Source organism: Hylobates moloch, unplaced genomic scaffold (genome assembly GCF_009828535.3).
Source record: "Hylobates moloch isolate HMO894 unplaced genomic scaffold, HMol_V3 SCAFFOLD_1, whole genome shotgun sequence".
In the NCBI taxonomy this organism is placed as follows: Eukaryota; Metazoa; Chordata; class Mammalia; order Primates; family Hylobatidae; genus Hylobates; species Hylobates moloch.
The window spans coordinates 50,907,764-50,920,330 of record NW_026652276.1 but is presented as its reverse complement, the minus strand read 5'-3'; the positions used below and the strand labels follow the sequence as shown (position 1 = coordinate 50,920,330).

The following is a 12,567-nucleotide window of genomic DNA, read 5'->3' as shown; positions in this document are numbered from 1 at the left end:
CATGTGAATGATAAGAGTCATTCATATGCCTTCTGCAGAGGCACTTTGGACTCTTGTCACCCAGCCTGGTGGCCGTGGAGTCTCCTCTGTACACATAGTACCACTCCTTAACTCTGCTGCAGATTCATAATGCTCTGTTTTCTGTTTGCCTGAGAAAGGAAGGACCAACAAGTAAACAGTCCTCAAGGAGCCCTTTTTATACTTTCTTATTTTTGAGGTCATTAAGAAAAGTTTACAAGTGTGCTGGATTCATCTGTCTTGAATTCTACAAATATTTTTGAAACACGTTAGCAAGATGGACAAAACAACCTAATTCCTGGCTTCCTAAAGTTTATATCTAATATCTAGTGAAAGACAATATGCATTTAAGCAAACAAATAATCAGAACAATTACAGACTGTTGTAAGTGCTAGGAAGGAAATAGAGAACTGACATAAAGAATAATGCAGAGGCGGGATGTGACGTAAGATAGAGTGGTCAAGGAGAAACTTCTGGGAGGGGCCATTTGACCAGAAGGATGAGAAAGAACAGGCAATGCAAAGGAAGATCAAGTACTATTTGTACCTTTTCTTCCAATATAAAGCTTTTATATCACCAGATTTTAAAAAGTCACTATCATTAGTTCATGATGTCAGGAGTTATGAGCAATATTAGTTTGTAGAATGAAAACTAATAATAGCCCCAGTTTTAGAGAATGCATTAACTTTGCTCTAGCGTTACATCTCTTTCAAAATTTGAACTACATACCTCAACCAGTTCACTACATGTTACTCAAGCCAGTGATTAAACTCATTATTTTCCCTCAACCAGATAACTCAAAAGATTTCTTGAATGCTCCTTTTTAGTTGCTGATTACTTTTAAGTTATTCCATATTTTGTAATATTTCATGTTTCCTAGAGATGAATTTTCAAGTGAGATATAGTTATTTTCAAGACATTTATTAATTAAAAAAGAAAACACAGAGGTACCAAATGGATGTCAGAGTGATGGTCAGATACTGCAGCTGTTCTACAGCTACATCTGTGGAATATTACTCTGGGGAGAATCCTAGAGATTTTCCACCTCCTCATTTAAAGCTGGGGAAACTGAGGCCCAGGGAAGGTGAGTGGCTTGTCTGAGGTCCCAGGGTCCTCTTGGATTTTCTCTCTGGCATCGTTTTTTGTTCCTCTGCCCATCCATTGATACCATCACCCATTACCTCTGATCTTCCAAGACATAGCCTGGAAGCCTGGGAGAAGGCATCTCTCCCACCTCAGAGAATGGGGGCCGAGCCAGCTAGCACTTCTAACATGAGGGATTCACAATGTGACTTTAGTACTTTGAAATGCTGTGAATTTTCATTAGGGATGCCCATGTTTTAGTGTATATTCCAAAGTGAATACTGTAAAAGCTCACTTTTCTAGGGAGTATTCTAGCAGCCTCCACTCCAGGGCATCAGCCCTTAAAGTAAGAAAGGCCTCTGGGCATTGAGCTTGTTGAGCCAGAGCTGGGAGCCTCACTAGGTCTTCTTTGACCTTCCCCACCTGGAAGTAACCTCTGCTGCGTCTGAGCCTGACTGTTGTGCTCTCTGTGCTGCGTCTCTCCCAGGGTACTGTTTATCCTTTATACTGTTGACCTGTGTCCACTTCAACTCCTTGAGGGCAGGGATGCAGTCAGACGCACATTTATATCCTCATGGTTCTATTAAAAGGCTTTATACATAGTAGAGGCTCAATATATAAATATTTAGTTGATTGATAGCAGTTTACTTAAATTTTTAGCTGATTTTCCGGCTTGAGGCAGAGTAAAAGTAGCAAACCTAAAAGAAACTAGGGAGGTTTAGAGGTGGGTCCAGTAAGTAGTATGGTGAGAAATGACACCAAGAAGAGAGAACACTCAAAAGCAGATGCAGAACTCAGTGGTTTTCATTCAATATGCATTTACTGAGTATCTGCCGTGTGTGGAACCCTGTATTATAACAGCATGAGACGAAGAAAATAATGATAATAATGCTGTGTCCTGAGTCATTTAGGAATTATTTTATTTAGCATCCTTAAAGCATACTTTGGATTAACTGTAATAATATTGGATTGTTTGATATTTTGGTTTCTTTATGTGTTGGTTTCCAGAAGGAGAATGGATAATTAAGAGTCAGTCAGATGAAGTGAGCAAATACCCTTTCTCAATCCTTGTATGCGTTACAGATATGTAACTACAACTGCCAATATCTTCCCCTTTTATCCTACAGCAACAAAAGAGGTACCAGCAGACAAAGAGTTCCGCCTTAGTAATTCAGTCTTATATCCGGGGTTGGAAGGTGAGTTTAAAAGAAGTATGCTTTATTTATTTGGGGTTTTCTGGTTTTTCACAAAGGATAATGTCTTTAGGCTCACCCTGCAGAGGAGGGCTCCTCTGTCTCCTGCCTCGCCTGTAAACAGTCAGATGGAAAGAATAAATATTATGGGCCAAACGGGGACCCTGGTGACCATGTCTTGGCCACTTCCTTCTAACCAGCTTTCTTTTTAAGCGCTTTGTTGTCTAAGCAGGAAGTCCTTGAAATAATACCTGTACATGATTTCAGTATCCCTTTGCCCCATGTTTTCGAGAAAAGCTGTGGTACAGAAGGCTGTCTCACAGCCATTGCTTTCATACTCAGAACCCCTACCCCAGTGACTTCCGTAAGTGTCCAGTAACCATCTTGCAGGCTACCCATCACGATTGAAAGATCCTGAGATCTGGCCAGGTCTAGTGATGGGGACGTGGAGGAGCCGTCACAGTGGACAGCCTGGTTCCAGGTCCTTCCTGCCAAGGCTTTGTTCAAGGGTCAATGAACTACGGGCCACAGGCTACATCTAGCCTGCTGCCTGTTCTCATACAGCCTGCAAGCTAAGAATGGTTTTTATATTTTTCAACCGTTGTTTTTAAAAAAGCAAAAGAAGATGATTTCATGACATATGAAAAGTATATGGAATAGAGATTTCAGTGTACATAAATAAAGTTTTATTGGAACACAGCCACATGCATTTATTTCAGATTGTCTGGCTGCTCTAGCACTACAGTGGTAGAGTCAAGTAGTAGCGATAGACTGTGTGACCTTCAGAGCCAAAAGCAGTTACCATCTGGCACTTTACAGGAGAAGTTTACTGATCCCTGATCTAGGTCAACAATACTTCGGAGCCTGTTCTGACCACTTTCCTGTGAGAAGACTTTGTGGTATGGTCTGGATCCAGAGGGGTAGTGCCCAGGCTTGGAGCCCTTTCAGAGGGTAGACGCTGGGTCCCGAGTCCAGCAACACTGACTGACCTTGCCCAGGCCCTTGACAACTTAAGGGCTTAGCAGTTGTCCCACAGCAAATGGCAAAACACAAATCTGAACATGTAGAGTAAGTGAAACTGCTGCCTGCAGTCTCTTCCGTGGCCTCATGGCTGGACCTTGGGGCCCCGTTTATAGGCTAGAGACCTTAGGGGAAGGACCCAAAGTCCACCTTCAAACCAGGTGTCCTCCTGGCCCCCATAAAATCAGTTTCCAGCAACTAATGGAAAGAAGTCACTGGTTTGGGATCAATGAGATCATTTTGGTTTTGGAGTTTTAAAAATATCTTGAATAAAAAGGACAGCTACAGTTACATTCCAGGCAATAATAATGAAAGAGATACAGTGGCCTTCAGAGGATCATTGGAATCCTCTGGCCCCCTTCTGAGAACTGTTTCATCCCACAGATGTGTGCCAGCTTGTGGTGCTGTAGTCAGATTTTTCCCATTGTGTATGAGGTACGGGAGGCTGCTGTTCCAATCAAGTGGAAACCACACTGTCATGCTTAATGATGTCTTCATTGTCCACCTTCTCATAGTCAGTTCGGGGCTAGTCACGTTCGCCTTCTTTAACCTGTTGATTTATCACAATAGCATGGGTGTTAGGACGATCATCTCTTCAGGTTTTTTTTCAAGTCACTGTCAATTCCATTTTTTTTAAATGTTCTCTCTTTTGGGTGATTCTGCCCTTTAGGCTCGAAAAATTCTGCGGGAACTGAAGCATCAAAAGCGCTGTAAGGAAGCAGTCACGACCATTGCTGCATATTGGCATGGGACCCAGGTAGGCCAGAGACCCCAAGGAAGGCGGTGGGTCAGCAGTAACGTCATGTGGAACCATGAACCCTTGGCTTCAGGGGCAGAAAACGTTTCACTGGCTTGAGCTACTGAGCACGTGTTTGCCTCTTGCTCTTTCCAACATTTTGTTGTGGGGTGGTGGCACATGCTTTTGCGTTTACCATTTGGTGGTGACTGGTGTCTCTCTTTTTCTTTCTTCGTTGAAAACCAGCAGTAACCTTTCCTGCCTTAAACTTTTCTGTAACTCCTTTTCAAATGCATCACAGGCGCGAAGGGAACTGAGACGGCTGAAGGAGGAGGCTAGGAATAAACATGCTATTGCAGTTATTTGGGCTTACTGGCTTGGATCTAAGGTACTTAATGCACATATCCCAACACTCCATCCTGGAATTCTGCAATAATCAGTCCTTACCTCTAGCCTATTAGGGGATGAATGACTACACTTAATAGTGGCTCACACTGGTGCATGTCCTAGCCGCCAGATTTAACACACCTGGAAACATTAGTTCAGTAGTATGCGTAGGAAGCTTAGGCATGCATAGGCCAATAAAACTAATTGCTAACTAAAAAGGCACTAGTATCATTGCTCTTTAAAACAAAACAAAACAAAACAACTCTTAAATAACACGCATGTTTAGGTGTCCCCCCCCCCCCGCCCCCGGATGAATACTAGCAGTTTTTTAGAGGTTTTCTGGAGGGGTTGCGCATGTTGGGAATGTTCAAGTTTGGGCTTCAATTGGTCTTCTGCAACATGTTGACAATGGAAATGCCTCTAACATATGTCTTAAAAATATTAATTTATGAATGAAATTTTTTTTTAGGCTCAATGTGGCAGCTATTGATTATTATAAGCAAAACATTACATGTGCAAAGAATTATCATCTGTGATTTAACAGAAAACTATGTTGATGCACAGCTAGCTATAATTGCCACTGAAGAATCCCAGGAATTTCAGCATCAGCTGTTTGTTTTCAGAAACAAAGGCCTCCTGAAATACTCTCACTAATCCCCAGGCATAGTCGTGGGCTCTGTGAACATTTCACATACCCCAAGGGACAAGATTTTTAGATGTTTTTGTTACTTAGAAAATCAAAGGTCATCTTTGCTAAAAATGTGTATTCCAGTTAGAAACACACACATCAACAGAGTCCTGTGTTTTGAAGTCCACCTTGTCAGTGTTGTAAGCCTATCTTGTGAGAAAATGAGAAAAGTCAACATCTGCCTGCTTAAAGAGCTAATTTGCCAAAACTAACCAGAGTTGTTCATTTGTGCTTTTCCTGAAAATCTGTGAAGAACAAATTTGTTCCTCTAGTCAACTGAGGGAAATGTAGCAGAAGCAAAAGGACTCTTTGATGGGTCTTGCTAGGGTTTCTCCATCCAGTGAGTTCATTTCCCAGTCTCAGTACTGTAATATCTTGAACAATCAGTGCCTATTTGTATCCTTTAAAATAGCTTGCCTAAGATTATTTTTTCCCTAAGAGTAATTTTTAAACCTATAAGTTTAACCTATAATTGCTTCAGTCTTCAGTATATTTTACTTTTGGGACCTTAGCTAAAACTGAATTTTTACACATGCCAGTTTTCATTTTTTGACTGGAAGGAATTTTTGAGTTTTGTTAGTTTTGGTTTTTGTTTGCACTTCAGAGAAATAAACTTTTTTCCTCCCAGTTTTCTAAATGATTGTTCATAAGAGTTGTCTTTTTATCCATCCAAAGGGATGAACTCAGTCTTCAGCCCAATGTGCTGTCAGCAAAGGGGAGTCTAATGACATCATTAGGGCTGTTACTCAGAGTTTGAAGGCTTTGATATGGGAGTGAAAGAGTGTGGAGAAGGCAGCGAACAGGGGAGAAAAAGGAAAAGAATGGAAGTAAGGGATGGGAAATGATTACCTTGGGAACCACGCAGATTGCCCTTCTCTGGAACAGAATCTCAGTGCACTGAAAATATAAGCACTGCACCAGCCTGACACCAATTCTTTGGGTTTAAATTGTTATGCACTGTTCCTCTGTCATTCTGAAATCCTTATTCATAAATTGGCTTTTCTGTTTGATGGGGTGTCTTTTTCTGGTCATTTGTGCTGTCTGCATTGGGCTGTCTCTTTTATTTACTATCTAAAACATTCTAGGCTCGAAGGGAATTGAAACGCTTGAAGGAGGAGGCTAGGCGTAAGCATGCAGTTGCTGTCATTTGGGCTTACTGGCTTGGACTGAAGGTACTTCCTCAACCACTTGTTTCTGTCCAGGGTGAACTTCATAAAGCCTAGCACCTACTAACCCTGAGAAAACGATTGATTATGCTTGCTGATGGTCTGCACAGTCTTGTAGAATGTCATCTTGCTTAATTTTGTACCTTTTTCAGAAGAAACCTATACACTAATTTTTTTTCTGATTATGTGATTTCTGTTTCTTTAAATAACAGGTTTAATGTAATAGCAATATGGCATGTTTTATTCAAGATACTATGTTATCAAAGTTCTAGTTTGTTATCTTTATGAGTGTAAAGTTGTTTTTTTAAAATCTGTGAGACACGGTTACAATAGTTGAACTAAAAGCTGCCCTACATCCGCAGTGACCAGCCTAGGGATGCCAGGCTTTTGTTTCCCTCTTTGTGCCAATTCTGCCCCAATAATGGCTGCCTGGAGTAGAGCTTTCTTCAGAGCGACCATTGTTCTAATTGTTCAGTGTCGGAACCAAAGGGTCTTGCATCACTAAGCTTACAGATTTTGATGAATGAGTTCAGAGATTCAGAGATCAGTGGATCATTCAAGTTAAAGAGAACCTCGAATTCAAATACCTTGTGATTATGGCAGGGTTTATTTTGAAGTGGTGCTTACTGCAGTAGGGTACAGTTATGTGTACAGAACTACACATAAGTAAATAACTCCGAGCTCTGAAAAGCCTTTAGAATATTCTTTACGCCATGTAAGGATCTGGTCTTCCAAATTCAATAATTAATCACCATAGGAAGCCATCCGTATTGCCTTTTTGGGATAATTAGGCCCCTTTCTGACAGTATTCCTTATCATTGTTTTTACTTTAATCCTATGACATTTAATCTTACTCTAAATATTTGAATATTATCTGAGTAATCATTGACTCTAAGTCTGAACAACCATTAGAAATATCCCTGAATCCTGCTTTGAACATTCTGCATTTTTTTCTGCAATTTCAGCCTATAAACTTTAGTAAATTATCCTTTTTGATTATACTGAGTATTCACCAAGTAATATTTGAAGTAATTAAAAAGTAACTTAAATATGAATTCTAACAGATGTTCTATTTGAAGAACTCCGAATAAGCTCTATAATGGTTTTTTTAAGTCAAACAAAAGTAAACATTTTCCCATTTAATTCACATCTTCTAATTTGCATTCTAATTTGCATAAAAGGAACAAAAATTAACATTGAATCAGGATTTTTATTCCCTAAAATGATTTCCATCAGTAATATGTTTATCTTCAGTTTTCTGGGTTTGACTGCATATGATTTCAAAACGTTTTTGCATTAGGGGTGTACACTAGCAACCTACAAAGCAAATTCAGTTTGTAGGAGAATATTATTTTAGCAGAAATTAACTGGGCTTACTCTAGACATAACTTTTTTCCTCTCAGTCTCCAACAAAACAGAAGTACTTTACTATATAACCAGTATTACTGTATGAAATAAGATCAAACTTACTTGAAGTCCAAGAATATAATAATTTTGTACTTTTTTTTTTTCTAAAAGAGAATCATGTTAACATGAATGATAGTTTTGCCCTCTCAAATGATTGACTTTTCTTGTGGAAATAATTACAAAGTGCTGTGGGCCTTTTTAAGACTCCCAGTTCCTCAGGGGACACCATCATATATGCCAGCATGTTGTCACCAGGCTTTTAGTGTCTGTAGTTGTATTTTGGGAGAAATAACCTGCCCTGTGGAATATCAAAATGCATGTAGCAATGAGCTCAGTTATGATGAGGCTCAACTAAATATAGTGTGACTTCAGGTATATTTTTAAGGATATATCCTTATGTAACTTCATTTGTCTGCTTTCCTATACGATTATAATTTCAGGAGCCAGTTATTAGATAACATTTTTCTTCTCTTTGTCCCTTCTCACCTTAGTTTGAGATTAGAAATGTTTGTGGATCTAACAACTCTGTGGCTAAAAGACAGATAATAATCAGTAACTAGAATATGAACACAGGCATACCTCAGAGATATTGCAGGCTCAGTTCCAGATCTCTGCAATAAAGTGAATATCACAATAAAGTGAATCACACAAATGTTTTGTTTGCCAGTGCAAATAAAAGTTATGTTTACACTGTCTCTACTATAGTCTATTAAGTATCTAATAGCCTTATGTCTAAAAAGCCAAAGTACACACTTTACAAATACTTAATTGCTAAAAAATGCTAACCATCATCTGAGCCTTCAGCAAGTTGTAATCTTTTTGTTGGTGGAGAGTCTTGTCTTATCTTGATGTCGATGGCTGCTGACTGATGAGTGTGGTCGCTGCTGAAGGTTGTGGTGGCTGTGGCAATTTCTTAAAATAAGACAACAATGAAGTTTGCCACAAAGATTGACTTCCTTTCCTGAAAGATTTCTGTATAGCATATGTTGGCATTTGATAGCATTTTACCCAGTGTAGAACTTCTTTCAAAATTGGAATTAATCCTCTCAAACCTTGCCACTGGTTTTGTCAACTAAGCTTATGGAATATTCCAAATCCTTTGTTGTCATTTCAACAATGTTCACAACATCTTCATCAGGAGTAGATTCCATCTCAGGAAACTACTTTCTTTGGTCATCCATAAGAAGCAACTCCTTGTTCATTTCCATCTTATCTTGAGATTGCAGCAATTCAGTCCCATCTTCAGGCTTCACTAATTCTAGTTCTCTTACTATATCTGCACATCTGCAGTTACTTCCTCCACTGAAGTTTTGAGCCCCCTCCAAGTCATCCATGAGAGCTGGAATCATCTTCTTCCAAACTTCTATTAATGTGGCTGTTTTGACCTCCTCCCATGAATCTCGAATATTCTTAATGGCATCCAGACTGATGACTCTTTTCTGGAAAGTTTTTAATTTACTTTGCCCAGATCCACCAGAGGAATCACTGTCTATGGCAGGTATAGCCTTATAAAATGTATTTCTTCAATCATACGACTGAGAATTACTCCTTGATCCGTGAGCTGCAGAATGGATGTTGTGTTAGCAGGCATGAAAACATTAATCTCCTTGTATATCTCCATCAGAGCTCTTGGGTGACCAGGTGCCTTGTCAGTGTGCATTAATATTTTGAAAGTTCTCTCTTTCTGAGCAGTAGATCTCAATATGGGGCTTAAGATAGTCAGTAAACCATGCTGTAAGCAGATGTGCTATCATCCAGGCTTTGTTGTTCCATTTATGGAGCACACAGGCAGAGTAGATTTAGCATAATTCCTAAGCTGTAGAATTTTTATAATGGTGAATGAGCATTAGCTCCAACTTAAAGTTAGCAGCTGTATTATCCTTTAACAGGAGAATCAATCTGTCCTTTGAAGCCAGACATTAGCTTCTCCTCTCTAGCTGTGAAAGTCTAGATGGCATCTTCTTCCAATAGAAGGCTGTTTTGTCTACATTGGAAATCTATTGCTGAGTGTAGCCACATTCATGAGTGATCTAGTTAGATCTTCTGGATAACTTTCTGCAGCTTCTCTATCAGCACTTGCTGCTTCTTTCCTTAACCCTCATGAAAAGTTAATAAACTTTTCTTCTGCAGCTTCCTTACCTCTCTCAGCCTTCTTAGAATTGAAGAGAGTTGGGACATTGCTCTGGATTAGGCATTGGCTTAGAGGATGTTGTGGCTGGTTTGATCTTATATCTAGACCACTAAAATTTTCTCCTTATCAGCAATGAGGCTGTTTCACTTTCTTATCATTTGTATGTTCACTGGAATAACACTTTTAATTTCCTTCAAGAATGTCTCCTTTGCATTTATAACTTGGCTGTTTGGCACAAGGGTCCTAGCTTTTGGCCTGCCTCAGCTGTTTACATGCCTTCCTCACTAAGCTTAATCATTTCTAGCTTTCAATTTAAAGTAAGAAGTGTGTGACCCTTCCTTTCACTTGAACACTGAGAAGCCATTGTAGGGTTATGAATTCAATTTAATTAATTTCTATATTGCTGTGTCTTAGGGAATAAGGGAGGCCCAAGGAGAGGGAGAGAGATGGGAGAATGGCCAATGGGTGGAGCAGTCAGAATATACACAATGTCTCTTGATTAAGTTCACCATCTTACAGATAGAATAATAAAGGAAAAGTTTGAAATATTGTGAGAATTATCAAAATGTGACAGACACAGAATGAGCACATGCTGTTGGAAAAATGGTGCCAATAGGCTTGTTTGATGCAGGGTGGCCACAAACCTTCAATTTGTAAAAACTCAGTGTCTGCAAAGTGCATTAAAATGAGGTATGCCTGTAAAAGGAAAAACTGCCTATATGGTATATGTTACAGTTTTTAAACCTTAACAATCTTCAGATGTAGAGAATGGATCTGGTGCACAAATGCTCAGAGGGACCAGGTGGGTCATACAGATGAGGAAAGCAGCAGATAGGAGGTGGATCAGGAGCAAAGGGGACTCGTGTAGTTTGGAGCATGCATGCCTCATCTAAAGGCAACAGCAGCTACTTTGGTCTCCCTGGCCCTTCTTTTATAGGACTAGGCCTCAATGTTGCTAGATCTTAGACAACTTTAAGAGAAATCTGCAGTCTGAATTGTTATATTAAGTTCTTAACTTAAAAATACGCATACAAAACATTTATCTATAAACTGAATTTGGATAGAAGATTATTAGCTTACATCCCCTAGTGTAGAAATATTTTGGACATGTGCAGTTAAACCTAGAAAACTAGAGAGAAAAGAAAAAAGATATGTAATATCTGAATTATTCAGATAGGCTAATATTTTGCTAAATTCTAACTCTCCCATTTATATCTGGATGGTAATAAATACTTAAGATATTTTCCCCTCAATTTCAAAATTTAACTATATAATTTATTCATTTGTTATACAGACACTCCACTTAGTTACTGTTCTTTGTTAGACATTAGTATATGAAGTAAATATAACAATGTAGCAAGGAAAAAATGTGTGAACTAAAACTATAATATGATGTTTTAAGTGCTCTGATAGCATTAAGTATAAAGTTTGGTGGGAGTAGAGATGATAGAAAAAAATTAATGCAATGAAATGGAAGATAATGGTAGTTTCAAAGCTTCTATTTAAATTCTTATTTTTAGCCATATTCAGTTCTCAGTGTGTAGTACTAAAGCCTTATCTTCTATGCAAGGCTTTTGGAAACTGATAAAGTTCTTCAGACTTTTTTTTTCTTTTTGCCTTTTACAAAACAATCTGAAGAGAACATTATTTTATTTAATTTTTTAATGTATTTTAATTTGGGATGAGTTTGCAGCTGTGCCTGTAAAATGTTTCTTGTCAAATCGTCAGATTCTTCAAAAACTACTAAGAGGATTTAAAACATCAATTCATTCTGGTTTCATCATTTACATCTCTCAATTTCTCTCTGACTTAAGATCCACTATGTGAATGTGTTTCAATTATTTTACTAAATCCAGAAAGGACACTTATAAACTGACTTGTTTGACACTCTTTCATTTTTAATAGAGGTGTATCATTATGGACCTGTACCAGCCACACATTAACCACTGTAACCTACATCTTCTTTTTAAAGGTACGTAGAGAATACAGGAAATTCTTCAGAGCCAATGCTGGAAAGAAAATCTATGAGTTTACGCTTCAGAGAATTGTAAGTTGACACTTTATGTCTGTGGCTAATTAGCATTGTGGAATTACCCAGTTAATATCACCAACTCCATAAAATGTGCCTTTTCCTAAATGACAAAAGTGACTTTTTAAATAATAATTAAATCATAGCTGTGACACTGAGAGTTAGTTATCTTTTAAAATCGTCTTCTCCTAAATTCAGGTAGAATTGTGTCAGAAAGAGTTGTTAATGGCCCTTATATTATTAATACAGTGTTTGCCTTATTTGACAGAGAGAACTTTTGGGGGAAAGTGGATCCAAGAAAGCCAGGGCCTTACCCTGTGACACTGCCATGAGCTGTGGCAGGGCAAGGCTGGCAAGCAAATTAGTGGGGAGAGGGGTGACAGGGAGCCAGGCTGTGCAGCTCCACTCGCATGGACTCTGGAGTTCTCCATCTTTCGGAGAGGTGTATGTAGTACTGAACAGACTGCAGACTCTGGAGCCAGCCCCCACTGCCGCTTAGTGTGACTAAGGAACTGGATTTTTAAATTTAATTTAATTTTAATTACTTAAAATGTAAATATAAATAGCCTGTGTGACTAGTGGCTGCATTTTAGACAATACAGCCCTATAGAACTAGCTGGTACTAGTATTAGTGTTAATATGAGTGTTAGCATTAGTATTCTTCTTTTCTCTTAACCATTTGGTGGAACTCATATTTCCCCAGCCAGTA

General features: G+C 38.8%; 1 protein-coding gene across 5 annotated transcripts in view; it reads left to right on the top strand.

Moving 5' to 3' along the window:
• Positions 1 to 12,567, top strand: part of MYO1B (myosin IB) — a 175,636-nt gene that overhangs the window by 149,982 nt on the left and 13,087 nt on the right. For 3 of the 5 annotated variants that reach the window (XM_058440104.1, XM_032755112.2, XM_058440111.1), the window contains 5 exons: positions 2,229 to 2,297; positions 3,985 to 4,071; positions 4,352 to 4,438; positions 6,211 to 6,297; positions 11,802 to 11,876. In XM_058440104.1, the coding sequence (XP_058296087.1) occupies positions 2,229 to 2,297; positions 3,985 to 4,071; positions 4,352 to 4,438; positions 6,211 to 6,297; positions 11,802 to 11,876 (405 nt within the window). The remainder of the gene's footprint in view (positions 1 to 2,228; positions 2,298 to 3,984; positions 4,072 to 4,351; positions 4,439 to 6,210; positions 6,298 to 11,801; positions 11,877 to 12,567) is intronic. The other 2 variants (XM_032755113.2, XM_032755114.2) reach the window with 2 other exon arrangements.